General features: G+C 44.4%; 2 protein-coding genes across 12 annotated transcripts in view; one reads left to right on the forward strand and one right to left on the reverse strand.

Annotated features, from left to right (window-relative positions):
- Positions 1-7,582, forward strand: part of LOC118517105 (voltage-dependent L-type calcium channel subunit beta-1-like) — a 33,561-nt gene extending 25,979 nt beyond the window's left edge. For 7 of the 8 annotated variants that reach the window (XM_036062969.1, XM_036062963.1, XM_036062968.1 and 4 more), the window contains one exon: positions 720-7,582. In XM_036062969.1, the coding sequence (XP_035918862.1) occupies positions 720-1,363 (644 nt within the window). In that variant the 3' untranslated portion in view covers positions 1,364-7,582. Of the gene's footprint in view, positions 99-719 lie in introns of all 8 variants that reach the window. The other variant, XR_004908261.1, reaches the window with a different exon arrangement.
- Positions 7,583-8,208: 626 nt separating this feature from the next.
- Positions 8,209-13,752, reverse strand: LOC118517107 (protein slowmo-like). Of its 4 annotated transcripts, none has more exons than XM_036062971.1 (5): positions 13,582-13,752; positions 13,219-13,423; positions 12,178-12,343; positions 10,097-10,402; positions 8,209-10,035 (listed from the first exon to the last, which is right to left on the reverse strand). In XM_036062971.1, exons 2-5 carry the CDS (start codon positions 13,248-13,250, stop codon positions 9,895-9,897), a joined length of 645 nt encoding a protein of 214 aa, XP_035918864.1. In that variant the 5' UTR covers positions 13,251-13,423; positions 13,582-13,752; the 3' UTR covers positions 8,209-9,894. The 4 variants fall into 4 exon arrangements, with proteins under 4 accessions (XP_035918864.1, XP_035918866.1, XP_035918865.1 ...); XM_036062973.1 differs by having other exon boundaries at positions 13,219-13,417; positions 13,582-13,718; XM_036062972.1 differs by having other exon boundaries at positions 13,558-13,707.
- Between the last annotated feature and the right edge of the window lie 179 nt (positions 13,753-13,931).

A 13,931-nucleotide genomic window follows, 5' to 3' on the forward strand; every position in this document is an offset into this window, starting at 1 on the left:
CACTGTTGGATTGTTCTTTTTCCTTTGTTGGACACAATGTCTTTGGAGAATGGAGAACCTGCTAGGGTCCTCCACATCGTGAGTGCACCCATCACCAGGTTTGGATTGTTTGTTTATGAGTTCTTCTCTTTGTGTGCTCTCATTAGTTTCTCACATGTGAGTAAAGCGAGTGGTTTAAAATTTATTTGTTTGACTAACAGAATATACAGAAAAAAATGTGTGTGAAGTACCAGGCGTCTCCATGAAGATCCACTGTGTTTAATTTAATTTCGATTTATTATGTTATTTAATAACTAGATATTTAAGCATGAGAATTTTAAATTCTTTCCTGTGAGCCTTTTTTTTCAACTCAAGAACGCACCTGAAACGAGTGCGCCCAATTAACTCGATCTCTCCTATCTAAGACTCTCTCTCTCTCTCTCTTACAAAAGTGTTGTATTCGATTTTAAATATAACTTCTTGTTTTTCTCTTCTAGTCGCACTCTCGTTAACAAGCTTCAATTTTATTGCTACGTTTGCATTATTAACCTTCTCTTAAGTTGTTCTTAAGAAAAGTCTAACAACTGTCCGCTATCGGCCACCAGGCCCCTTGTGACCCGGTGGCTGTGACCCTGTAACGCTTTTCAACCCCAAACCGCCCCCTTTTTCCAATCTCGGCTCGCCCCTCACACTCACCGTGTGTCTCTCATGTGTTCCCCCTTGGTTCCGGTTCGTTCTAGGTGCATCATATCATCACAATAGTAATAGTAGTAGTGGTAGTAGAAGGCCGGCCTCGACCCGGCACGGCGACAACCGCGACCGGGACCGGCTGGATCGGATCGAGCGTGACCGCGAGCGGGACCGGGAACGGCTGCACGCCCGGGAACGCGACATGCTGCACTACGACATCAACGATGACGATCTGCTGAACGAGCGCAACTACGGCCCGGCCGACTACGGTGGCGGTGGAGGCGGTGGTGGTGGTGGTGGCGGCGGCAGCGATCGGGGCGGCGGGATGGTGCGGGGCGACAGCCGGGACATGCGCGACCTGAGAGATCCGGTGTCGGGGTCGGGGATGCGGGACCGCGGCGGAATGGGGCTGGGGCTGGGGGCGAGCAGCAGTAGTAGTAGTAGTGCACCGCACGCCCGAGCACAGCACACACTCAGCAGCGACATCCTTGACCACGGCGAGCTAATACGCGAGAGGGAGCGAGAGCGGGAGCTGAACCGGGGGTACGCGGTGCAGGGTGGGCCGCGGCAGCTCGTCGCCGCACCCACCTCCCAGACGGTGCGGCGCGGCATGCCCGACCGGGACCGGGACCGGGACGATTACAGTCCGCACCGTGGCGGCGGTAACAATAGAAGGGTACTGAACGCCATGTAGGAATCGTGGATATAGGGATGGGATCAGGATGATGGCGATGCGGACGGGCCGGGTCCGGTGAGTCCTCCGCGCGTGCTGGTCCGGGGCCGCACCGTCGAGGAGGAACCGGAACCGGACGATGTGGCGGAAGCGCTGGACGAGGAGAAGCTCGTACCGGACAGCGACGAGGACGACGGGTTCGAGTACGATGAGTTCTACTGAGCACCAGACCTCCCCCTACCGATTGGGAGCGTCGCACGGTCTCGGGCGTACAAAGATACACCACCACACGAACACTCACAGGCACACGTTACAGAAACACACCCAGAAAGATTTCCTTAGTCGGTTCGCTATCACTCCTACGATCTTCCTGTGCGACCTAGACGACTTCCGATCACCAACCTGAAACAAAAGACTTCCGTTTGACATTGACTCCAACACACACACACACACATTCTTAACACCTACTCTCAGCTCACGCACAATGCCAAACACACACCACAGACAGACACACGCACTCACAAACGCCCATGTAGCAAGGACCAAGGACACTGGAACACCCGCCAGCCCAACAAATCGCAAATGCCCGCTTACGCAACCACACACGATGACACGCGTCGTGCGAGTCATCCTGATCCGAATTCCTATATAGCTAATAATACGTTAAGGCAGAGTACGGTAGACGTTTGCAACTGAGTGCTGAATGCTTCTTGGTCGAGGCACGAACAGGCACGAACGATTGGACAGAAGCGGCCAACCAATCCACTACTGAGAGCAAGGCTGTTGGTTTTCTGGGAGAACTCCCTCTATCGTTTGACTATTCCCCCACACGACCGTTTTATTTGCACAAATGTATAGTGGGTGTGTGTGTGTGATCTCTTTTGATTAGCGTTTGTGTGTACTTCCTTTCGGTTTTTGGTTCGTACTTTAGTGGTGCTTGATTAGTAAGTGTTTTGATTTTCTTTCGCACTTTTCGGATGTATTTTGTTGCTATTTTTAAATTAAAGACTCGTTTTCTATTTCTTTTATTAGTTCTTCCTTTTTTCCATCCATTTTATAAGTATTTCTCTCTCTCTCTCTCGCTCTTTAACTGTCTCTTTCAAACAACTTTTTACCCCTTACCGTCTTACTTTTTCTAGATCTTATCCTGTCCGAGTTTTTCTAGATGGCCTAGATCCCCGTTCTTCTTCTTCTTCTTCTCGTTCTTCTGTCCTTCCTGTCTAGTTGCTTGCCTTCTTGTCTAGCGCTACGCACCACAACCAGTAGCCGTAGCAGAACTCCTATCAGTTCAGTGTTCAGTACCTCGCGCGTAGCTGAAGCGAAGCGATCTTTTATTTTACCGTCTAGTTGCATCCTCTTTTAAGTCCTCTCCACATCCTCCTTCCCTCCCCCCTCCCCTCTTCTCCACCTGCATCCCACTCGCCCTCTCGGTCCCTCTTTGGAATGCTCGCCCTTCCTGCTGCTGCTGCCGCTGCCGCCCTCAACTCGGCAGCCGGCCTCGGGGATTGGATGGCAAGTGCTCAGTGCCCTAGATGAGGAACAGCTACGTGTATAAAGCGAGCGAGAGTGACAGGCGTTTAGCGTTTAGTGGAGATTACGAGGAGGCGTTTAGCGTTTAGTGGAGGTTAGGCGAGGAGGCGTAAAATGTAATATAGGCTAATTTGAAGAGGACAAGAAGAAGTAAAACCATCCCCCCAAAAAAAAAACCACTCACTCTCCACTCAGACTTTACTCAGACACCTCTATAGTCGTCGATAAGAGAAGCGAAAGGATGGCAAGGACGACATGATGGATGGTGGATTGGTCGCTTACGCAAGTACTAGAACATTATTTGGCTTAGTGAGTGGGATTACACATACACACAAACACACAAAGAAATCGATGGCCGCCGAAGGAACATGCCAGTGGGGACTTTTGGATCGTTTTTCCTGCTTTTTATTTGCAACAAAAAATTAACACTCCGCAATAGTGTGACGTTTGATTGTGCCAAAAATGTGACTGGAAGTGAAATCATCCTGAGGAAACACCTCTACCGAAAACAAGGACATACCAGTGAAATGATAAAGCGAAAGATCTTATCAAACAAAACTAGAGAAAAAACATGCTTCAAGACATTAATTTTTCTCTTCTTTTTATAAGAAATTCTCATCCTCATGTGACTTTTGAAAAAACCTTTTTTTATTTTTTTTTAAAAAGCTCCATTTGGCAGTTCTTTCCAGGGCCCAACGGTTAATCTTGCAGTAGTGTGTATGAGAAAAGCTTTAAATTTAACTTTAGGTAAATTGTAAAGGTTTATCGGGAGACGATAAAAAAGAAATGTTAAAATTAACAAAAGAAGGAGAAAAAGCGTGTAAGAGAAGAAAACTCTGATAAGTAACACACACAGGCGATGACACAAACGATACAAAGACACACCTTGTTTGGACACGTGCCGGAAAAGCTAAGGTAAAAGCGTGTGCAGAGATATTGGCTTTGGAGTTTTGCTTTATTTCTAACAAAATTTTGATTTTTTTTGTGGGATTCTTTCCCATCGTTATGTCTCTGCACACCATTTTACTAAAAAAACACACAAAACACACACATGCACGCTTGCTCTGGCACGAACGTGAATTCTCATTTTGTAAAGAAAGCGAAGAAAACCTTACCCAGCAGCAAAAAAGAAAACAAAACAACCAAAAAAAAGCGAACAATCGTAACAAACATATTATTAACTTGCGTATGTTAAGCAGCAAATTGAATCGATGCATTGAAAAAAAAACAATATTTGAAGCAGAAAAAAAAACAAAACAACACACACACGAAAAAAAAAACACAAAACAACAAAAAAAAACATTGCTTAAGTCGAATTTATATACACATATAATACGAATTGCGAGAAGGGTAAAGAGCGGGGCAATCTTTTTTGTAAAATATTGGACTCCAAACCCCGGTATGGCCCGGTATTCACAGCGGTTGATTGATTGACCCGTGCCGTGAGCCAGCCAATAGGTACGCGTTTTTCTTCCTTTTTCATTCTTTAAACAAAGAAAAACAAAACAAAACGAACAAAAAAAATACATAAAAAAGCTAGATAAAAAAGAGAAACAAAGCAAAAAACACAATAACATATTCCATTGACTAAACAAAACAAACCAACCAAAAAATCATGCAGAGCTTGACTTCTTCTTGGGTCTAGGTTTTTTCCCCCTACCTTTTTCTCGATCGTTGATTGATTAGTTGTAGGCGCTTTTTTCCTGGTAGCCGGAACAGCAGCAACAGAAGAGGAAGCACGAGGGTCCGGAAAACAAAGCGGGAAGTATTCGGATTACGGTGGTGTAGAACGTGTTGACTACTAAGCGACTAAAGCACGGAGAGTGAATGGGAACTCTCAAAAAAAAAAAAAAACTGGTGGAAAATGTAATACAAAACTGAGTAAGAGGAACACGTACTGTTGGAAGTTGGAACTGCAAAAGTAGGAAAGTATGAAAAGAAGTAGAAAGGGATCGGGCACAGAATACCTGAGAAGCTATGGTTTCGACTTGAACAAACAAAAACAAGAAAACAAAACATAATAAACAAATCTACTCTCGCTCCCTAGCTCGCACAACCATCGCCACACACAAGTACAGAAAAGTAAACAGAAAGGAACATCAACCCTTAACACCTTCTTCCACAAGAAACATTCTTGCTGAGGTGAGTCCAGCCAAGAGTCACTTTCTGCTCTTCCCACTCTTCCGTTGCACCACTGGCGTGCGTTGCGACCAATTGTGTTGAAATACGGAGCTTCAGCATCCTACAAAGCACACTAGAGTTGTGAAAATCACTAACAAACAACAACACACCGAAACACACGATGGAACAGGCAATGCGAGGGGGGGGGGGGTTGACTAAACAAAAAGAACATGAAGCAAGGAGCACGAAAGTAGAAAAGAAAGGTGAGAAAATTGTAATGAAACATTTGCAGTACTCTTCCCCGACGCGCAGAACGAACTTCCTCGCGGCAACGCAGAAGAGAGAGAGAGAGAAAAAGAAAGCGAAAGATGTTTGCCGAATTGTGATTATTAAAAATACTATTATCAGAGTACTTTAATGCAAACAGAAAACAAAACAAAAAAAGCAGCGTAGAAAACATTGTAGCACTCAATCTCTTTCTCGCGAAGAGGGCAACGTGTGGTACTCAGAGCGAAAGGAAAACTGGAAAGAGAAGAAAGAAAAAAAACCCAAAAACTCTCTACTTGTAAAAAGCTAAACCAATCTAAATACAAAGCAAAAGAAAACGGAAAGAAAAGAGAAAAAAGTCCAACCCTAATGGATATTATACCTTTATCGCGTAAGTGGAGTGAATGCAAATGCAAAACCCTTGAATCGTTAAAGCAAAAACAGAACAAAAAGAAGGAGAAAAAAGAAAGAGGAGACAAGAGAGAGAGAGGAGAGAAAGAACAAAACAAAAAAAATATATTTGCTATATACCAATTGCCTTGCACTGATATAAATGAAATGGAAAAATAAAACAAAAACAAAAGATTAAAACAAAAAAAAAAAAGCAGAAGGAAAGCTAAAGAGCTGTGTAAAGTTGAACGCATATTAAACCTAAGCGCCACAAAAAAAAAAAACACGGGACGCGATCGTACGTGGGTGTGTGTGCGTGTGTGAAAATCGTTAAAAACACACACGCACACACGCACTCAAGAGCTGTAATATAGAAACAAAAACAAAAAACTAAGTAAAAAAAAGCTATTCTTTCCCAAAAGTTTTACCCGCATTCGTTCTAGCGAAATGAACAAAACAGTTAGTAGCAGAGCAGAAGAAAAAGAAAGGAATAAAAGAAAGAGAGAGAGACAGAGCGATAAATGAATCATGAAGAAATAAGTGAGATTAGAAGAATGAGTTAAGAAACACACAGACGGACAAGAAAAACGCTAACAGAAGAGTGAAACAAAAGGTGTAAACAAAACTTGTAAAAAAAGGAAAACAAGGTGAAAAAACACACAAAAAAACACACACACAGAAACACGAGAATGTTGCAGTTTTCCTCTTATTTCTTCGAGTATTCTTCAAAAATTAATAAGCAAAGCAAAAAGGAGAGAATAAACTTAACACAAACCAAGAAAAGGTTAAAGTCACTGCTGCATATAGGAAGCCTCTGGAAGCCTATAGTGAGGAGCCACGATCCACACTGACAAAAACACACACACACACACACAGACACTCAGTGAAGAAGAATGCGTGTACATATGATCGCGAAGCAGGCAGACATTAGCACACGACGATCGAGCCGATCTACTACTCTTCTTCTTGAACACAAGGAAGTTTTTACCTACATTGAGCTACTGCCAAGGGACTTACCACTACTACTACTACTACTACTACTACTACTTTGACGCCCGATATTAGTCATACGTACGGTTATTTGGAGCGAGTCTATTGAATGTTACTACTATTACCAGGGTTATGGGTTTTCCGACAACTCTTCCAAAGGATCCCCGCCTGCTCCTCCGCAGAAGGAAGAGATCGCGTTTGTTTGGTTGTTTTTTTTTTGCCCACCCACGGTCGAACTAAGTTTAATTCGAGTTTATAAGACAAAAAAAAAATTATAGCTAACTGTGTAACTGTTAAATAATTTGGGTTTGAATATTTGAAACGGTGGAACTCCTCGGTGCAGTTCGATCGGTTGAAGTTTGTAAAGTTGAACAGCAGGAGCCAGCTGCTAGTATCGAACGTTATTTATGTACCCCTTTTCCTCCTTCGATAACAATTATACTCGCTATTATAATACACAAACAAACAAAAAAAAGCAAAACGCATTGCAGAATGATTTTCCTTTTCAGCAGGTGAGAGTCATTTTCCATTTCGAAATGCTAACGTTTCTCTCCATCACCAATCACGTGCTCGAGAATACACTCACACACACTCACATACACACATACACACAAGCGCAAAGTGGCTCTATAGGAGGATAGGAGGAAGGAATGTTGGAGAAATTGGTTACGGGTCCTTTAATTCAGAAACAACTCGATTCGCTTTTAAGGCAAGCGTGGGCATCATTTAGTCGAACAAATAAAAAAAAGGGAAAAACAAAAAAAGGAGTTAAAGAAGAAGAAAAAAGACAGCAAAAAACTCAACTCAAGTTATTGTGCACCGTGGCTGGAGTCATGATTGAAGAACTAAAGCAAAATGTAAAACAAATCTAAAACACAAAACCAAAAGAAAAAGAAAAGTGAATCCCAATAGTTAGACCTAAAGAACGAAGAACGAGAAAAATGAAAAAAGAAAAACGAAAAAAAAACACACACACGCGCGCGAGATTTCAACATGATCTTTATGCAAAACAAAAGCGAGCTGACTTACAACATAACTTTAACGCAAAAGCAAAGCAACAAAGCAGATCAACAAAAACGGAAACGGAAATAGAAAAAAATTGACTCGTACACACATACACACCGGTACACATTTATCTTGACACACAAATACAATGATGAAAATGGAAAAATACAACAATACAACTCACACACACACACACACACAATTTTCCAAACGCAAAAGTAATATAATTGATATGAGCATGAAAACGAAAAACGCGAGAAGCGAGAAAAGAAAATCCCAACCAAAAAAAAGAAAATCGAGAATGAAAAACATGATTAATTCTTTATTGTTGCCACATTTAAATTAAATTTAAACAAAATATTAAAAATTTAATGAACAAAAAGAAAACCAACAAAAACAAAACTCAGAACTCTACAAACAACAACAAAAAATGAAGCAGCCCAAACAAAAACAAAAAATCATTTGTAAATATATGATGATGAAAAAATAAAAATAATTTTTATCTAGCAAGCCGCGTACCGGTCCCGGTCCGAGCGTATGGAAAGAAACGCCATCGCATTGCATCGTGTGTCGAAACCAGGTTTATTGATTTACTTAAACTGCGGCAGTCACTTACTTATTGTGATTTGAAAGTGTGTACACCGAGCTTCTTCGCAGCAGATTTGATTATTACATCCTCCTTTTCTACATCATTTTTAGTGTCTTACACCGGTAAAAAATGACAATAATTTCAAGCCTTTCTTTTTAGATTTCTATTTCCAAAAAACAATAATCCTCTCACATTATCGCACTAATACATCTTTATAATGCTCTAGTCTCGCCGACATAATAATGCTTCGTGTAGTCGTAATCGTTCTACTGCACGCTTGCCTTTTCCCTCCATCGGTGTACAAAAATTTGAAAATTTCCTATTTATTCATATAAACTTAAAGCATCTACAAGGAAAGAAAAAACGATCGCTCGTCCACACACACACACAATGAGAGTAAGGAAACTATTAAAACGCACACTAAATTATCTCTAAACCGTCATCGCCTACACAGCAGCCTTTCTCGCCAAAAAGAAAAAAGGGGAAATGATTCTGATCACCTTGGAAACGGTTTACTTGACAATCGCTTTTCCGTCGCCCAGCGCAAAGCCGCGTGACACGTGTCCGAAGCACTTAAAAAACGTTTGTGTGTGTGTGTGTGTAGCGTTCTTGATTAGCAACGTACAACAAATGTGCTCTTACTCGATAAAAATAACATATTTGCGCAGTTAGGCTAATTATTTACACAGGCATCGGCACACCGAAGCAGGCCGGCCAGCCGTCTCGTTATCAGTGTGTGCCGCGGGAAATCATCATCGTTTCTCTCGTCGTTTCTTTCCTTCCAATTACTCCATTCGCTACTCCGTGCATTGTGTTCACTTAATAGTCTTCCATCATTCTAATTCCTTTTTTCTTTTTATCATTTCGCGACAAACCGTGCTTTTCCGCTTTTCGTACCTTCGTAACACTATTTTATCACCAGTATTTGCGTATATAAATTACTAATACAAACAAATGGCATACTGAATCGGGAAGGAACGGGGAACCGGACAAACGGGGGAAGAAGGATAAACGCTGGTGTGTGCATGTGTGTGTGACAGAACAGTACAAAACAGGCGTGGTAGAGAGTATGGACACATAGGACGACATGGATAGTAGAGGATGAAGCGTCGCAATCTATCATGGATCAGTGTTGGCAGCAAACAAACGACCAGTAGCAGGGAAGGTGGCAAAATCATACATAAATGCCAGTCCTTTCTTCGCGGATTCGCCTTGCTCGTTTAAAACGACGAATCATCGAACTCAGCTTCCATCCCCTATGTTCGACGTGGATGAGGCGGGCGCAGTAGCTTTGGCCGAGGCACTGGACGTAGAAGCACTTGTTGCTCTTGTTGCCTTTCTTGAATTTTCTCTCGTCAGCGTGCTGCTGGTACTGCTGGCACTCTTGGCAGAAGCAGCAGCACCACCACCAGTCGGCTTTGCTTTGCTGGTAGAAGGAACGGTGAAGGAACTGTTGCTTGTTTGCTGCCCGAAAAACGATGATGATTTCGTCGGAAGGGACGATGGTCCCGGCTGGATTGTTGGTGGTGGTGGTGGTGCTCCAGCATCACCGGCTTTACCACCGCCACTGCCGTCCGGCGTTCGGGGTTCACCGTCCACCGGCCCACCGCTGGCCACTGAGGTAGCCGCCGCCGCCGCCGCCGCCTTGCAGCGTTTGTTACTATATGTGTATCTTCTGAGCGGTTGCACTCAGCTCGTCCATGCTCTTGCGGGCCTGGTCCGTGATGTCGTCCAGCGATTTTTTGGTCTGTGTCAGAATTTCGTTCGTGCTGGTTGCCGCACTGTTGGCCAGTTCTTTCATCTGGAAGCAGGGAATCGATTAATCTCCACCCGCCGGCAAACGCTTCGTCCCGGTAGCTTACCTCAGCATTCAGCTTTCCTATTACCCATTCCAATCCCTGCCGGCCCTTGCCCGCGTTTGTGCTAATGTTTTTCGTCAACACGTCCTCCATGTATCGGTTTAGCGGGACTCCCTCCACCTGTACGGTGGCTTCCTGCTTAAGCAACGTTTTCGACGGGTCGGTCGGGTGTGGAACGTAGCTGAGCGTTTCGTACACTGAAAGGAAGCTGCCAAAGGTGAGGTTGATCGTTTTGAGCGTCATCAACCGTTCCTTCGGATCGACGGTCGACTTTTCGCTGGCGTAGCACACGTTCGGTGAACCAATGAGCTGCAATTAGTGTTGAAGAGAGAGAGAGAGAGAGAGAGAGAGAGAGAGAGAGAGAGAGTCAATGTATTAGATTATTCAGAGAACATTCGTGTATTTGAAGGGGTTTAAAAACCATCCATCCATCCATTAATGATAACGAAAAGACCGGCATGAAATGAAAATGACGCCAAACAACCCTCCCATTAAAATTGCTCGATAACCTAATATTAGACGAACAAATTACGCATCAATTAGAGAGGAAGAAACGGATCGCTTACAAAACAAATTTAGCTCCAGTAATAACTAGGTGTGGCCGCCTGTTTCGACGCCCCGTTTTGCCGGTAGCAATCCAGGGTTTTGAAAAAAAGACTCTCCAAATTAAATTCTTCGATAAAATACACACCCAACGCGTGACGTAGATCGAATGGGAAACATAACATATGAGCCTCGATGGGGCTATCCCACATCCACTGTGCGTCGTTAAAAGTCGGGTCCAAACAATGAATTACTAATGCGTATATGTCGTCCTATTTGTTGACGCACCAAGCAAAACAAACCCCCCCCCCGTTTCAAGCACAAGGGAAAGAAAGTGCTAGACCTTGATAACACCACGGATGTCCCGGTCAGGTGGTTCACAACTAAGCATAAATCTGACTAACGCCTGGCTAAAGCCTTTAAAACCTCTCGCTTCAAGCTGCCCCAGGATCCCTTGCCAAAGCGCATGCAAAGGTCGTTTATGGCCGTGCGTTATCTTATCAGCTGCTCGTGCACTAGGCACACATACACACATTGCATTCTGCGTCACGCGTATCGGCAGGTGATAATCGTTTTGCACCAGATAGCACCAGATCTCCCAGTGGCAAGCATTTAGCGCAAAAAAAGCATCTACCGTTTTTCCGCAAGTCGGTTCTCTGTTACCGAGGCCACAAAACGCTACCCAAGTGATAATGAAATTCGTTGCGTAGAAGCAAAGGGAGATATCAGCATTCAAAGCTCCCCAGTGGGATGATAACCTAACTCTCTTATCATTATTGTACTTTGCTCCCTCCGATTTCGCTAAAATGATTCATTATTCGGTAGTGAAACAAATGCATCTCACTACAGCACATTGTGAGCGAAGCATAGCTTGGCAACGATCTCACCAAGGAGCCTTGCGTGCATGCAACGGTCACATGCATCCGACTTTGGCGTAACAATGAGATCGAAGTTAATTATGTTCTGTAATCGAGACGCGAGACGAATCTCACCCGCACATCGATCGGTGCAACACATTGTCGGGGACAAATTAAATAAACCCTTTTACCTCGTGCGCGTTGTTTGAAGTACACGCGCGGCGCGGCTCGGCCCTACTATACGGTGAAACAATGTGAGTGAAGGCGCAAAAAGAAACGTCACCGCAGCATGTGAAACGATGACGCGTGCTCGTGACGATAGTGAAACGACAGTAAATTTAGAGTCGCATTCCGCTGGCTTTTTTGCAAGCGCTACCAACACTAGCACGCCGGATACCAGAGGGTCAGCTGCCTGGCATCGGCATCCTGTCGGCTGCATGAGGGTACACGATTAGCGTATTTATATACGCGACCGTTTCGGCGGCGAAAAACCAGGTAAAGCGAGCGAGCTGATGGATGGATGAACGATGATGGTTTCGCGTGTGTAGCGTTTTGCCTCGAAATTTTCCTCCTCGGCTCTATGCAACCTGGCCGGCTTGGTATTTCTGGCTTCCTTGACTTGATTTTACCCGTAAACCAATGGTGTGATTGGGGGAAAAAATACTGCTGGAAGCTTCTTCGTACCTTTTGTGCCCACTGTGGGAAATACCATTTGGAGCTGACCAGCCGATGCGTGTGCAGGACTCCGTCGACGACCCTTCGCTCCACCACATCGGTACCGATGACGGCTGTGTTGATGGGGTTGGGGTATTTGCGCCAGGCGGCCTGTGCTACGGTCTCCCACGGATGGCTGTAATTAAAGAGCGAACAGACAAACGATGGACACGGTATATTAATCAAAAATTCTTCAAGCTACAACGTCAGGGTACATCAAAGCGGGCCTTGCATGCATTTATGCAATTGAATGAACCCCCATGCTCGTTACATGGGCAACCGGTCCACCTTGAGCGAGCGTGGTGGAGAAAGTGAAGGTTAGCTTAATTCCGGCCATTGAACAAATGCCAAGCGGAACACGCGGAGATCGTCGAACCCCGAGCGATGGAGGTTGCAGCTGTGTCGGTTTGCCCACTTCCTTACCAACGGATTTGTACTTGGCAAAACCCCGTCAAGCGTTTAGCGGGTTAGCTTAAGGAGAAGTAAGTCAAGCGCAAGTCGATTGTTACTGCAACAACAAATACCACCTCACGATTACTACCACCCAACCACACTAGAGAGACAGCTGTTTCGTCCATAAACCCCGTTTGACGTTTCTCAACACTACACACGATGCTGCTGCTACTGCTGTCTGCGATGGGCCGAACCAATACACACTCACGCACACACCACTTCGCACCTTTTTCTCGTTGGTTTGCTTCATTTCGTAACAAGGCCCAATCGGATTGTGCTCTGCGGTGGATGGTTTCTCTGTTCACGGTGTATCATTTTCACTTAATTAACATAGTTTCACTTTAGCAATTTTGGGGTTCGTTTGATGCTACACTAAATCGTTCCCTCCCGGAAGAACGTTCCAGACAAACACACACTGTCAAAAAAGGCCTTCCTCCACAAGTGGTAGTACATCACTTTTACATAACATGCCTTCTATGCTCAGCTCTTCGCATAGCAACCGAACACACAACCATGCTGCTACGACTGCTTCACTTCTTCGGTACGCGGATTACTTACTTAAAGACGTGTTCTGAGGTCCAGATTTTCATGTTGCGGCGCTCTGCTTTGTGTGTTCGGGTATTGCTGGGTAGATAGATATCCCTCGCTGTATTTGTTCGCTGTATGCGTCACGAGGAATTTCACGGACGCTGCGGTTCTCTCCCACTCCAGCAAACTTCAGCGAATACTTTCGTTGCCCTTTATGCTACACAACACACTGCACCTGGGAAAGCACACGCGAAGAAAAATTGCTCTAATTACGCTGCAGGATGCAATTATCGTGGTCGATTCGGCAATTTCGTGTGCCTGCTGTTGCAGTTTTCGACGATGGTGCAACGCAAAATGGCGAAAACAAACCGTAAACAATAAAGGGACACGCACGTTTGGGGTTTAGTAGAATGGAAATCCTCCACCCTCGGCACACCGGATGTTATTTGTACTCCCACAACAGCGCGAAAGTCCGACTCCTCCGTTCGACCGCAGCAACCATGACAAGTGAGGAAGGAAGAAAGCGCCGAGAAGCCTTTTGTATCGTCCGAAAAGACCTCTGAAGGTGTGGGTACACGGTAGCTTTTTGTTGAGTTGTCGGAGAAAATTGTGCAACTTTTTTTGTATACCTGATTCCATGATGTGATAACTTGATGTAGGATTATAGTACAAACGAAATACGAGTGGATTAAAAATAAATAAAGATTTTATTTAAAATTCCAGTTAATAATTTGCCGTCTAGA

The sequence above is a fragment of the Anopheles stephensi genome, unplaced genomic scaffold, assembly GCF_013141755.1.
Source record: "Anopheles stephensi strain Indian unplaced genomic scaffold, UCI_ANSTEP_V1.0 ucontig50, whole genome shotgun sequence".
Taxonomy (NCBI): Eukaryota; Metazoa; Arthropoda; class Insecta; order Diptera; family Culicidae; genus Anopheles; species Anopheles stephensi.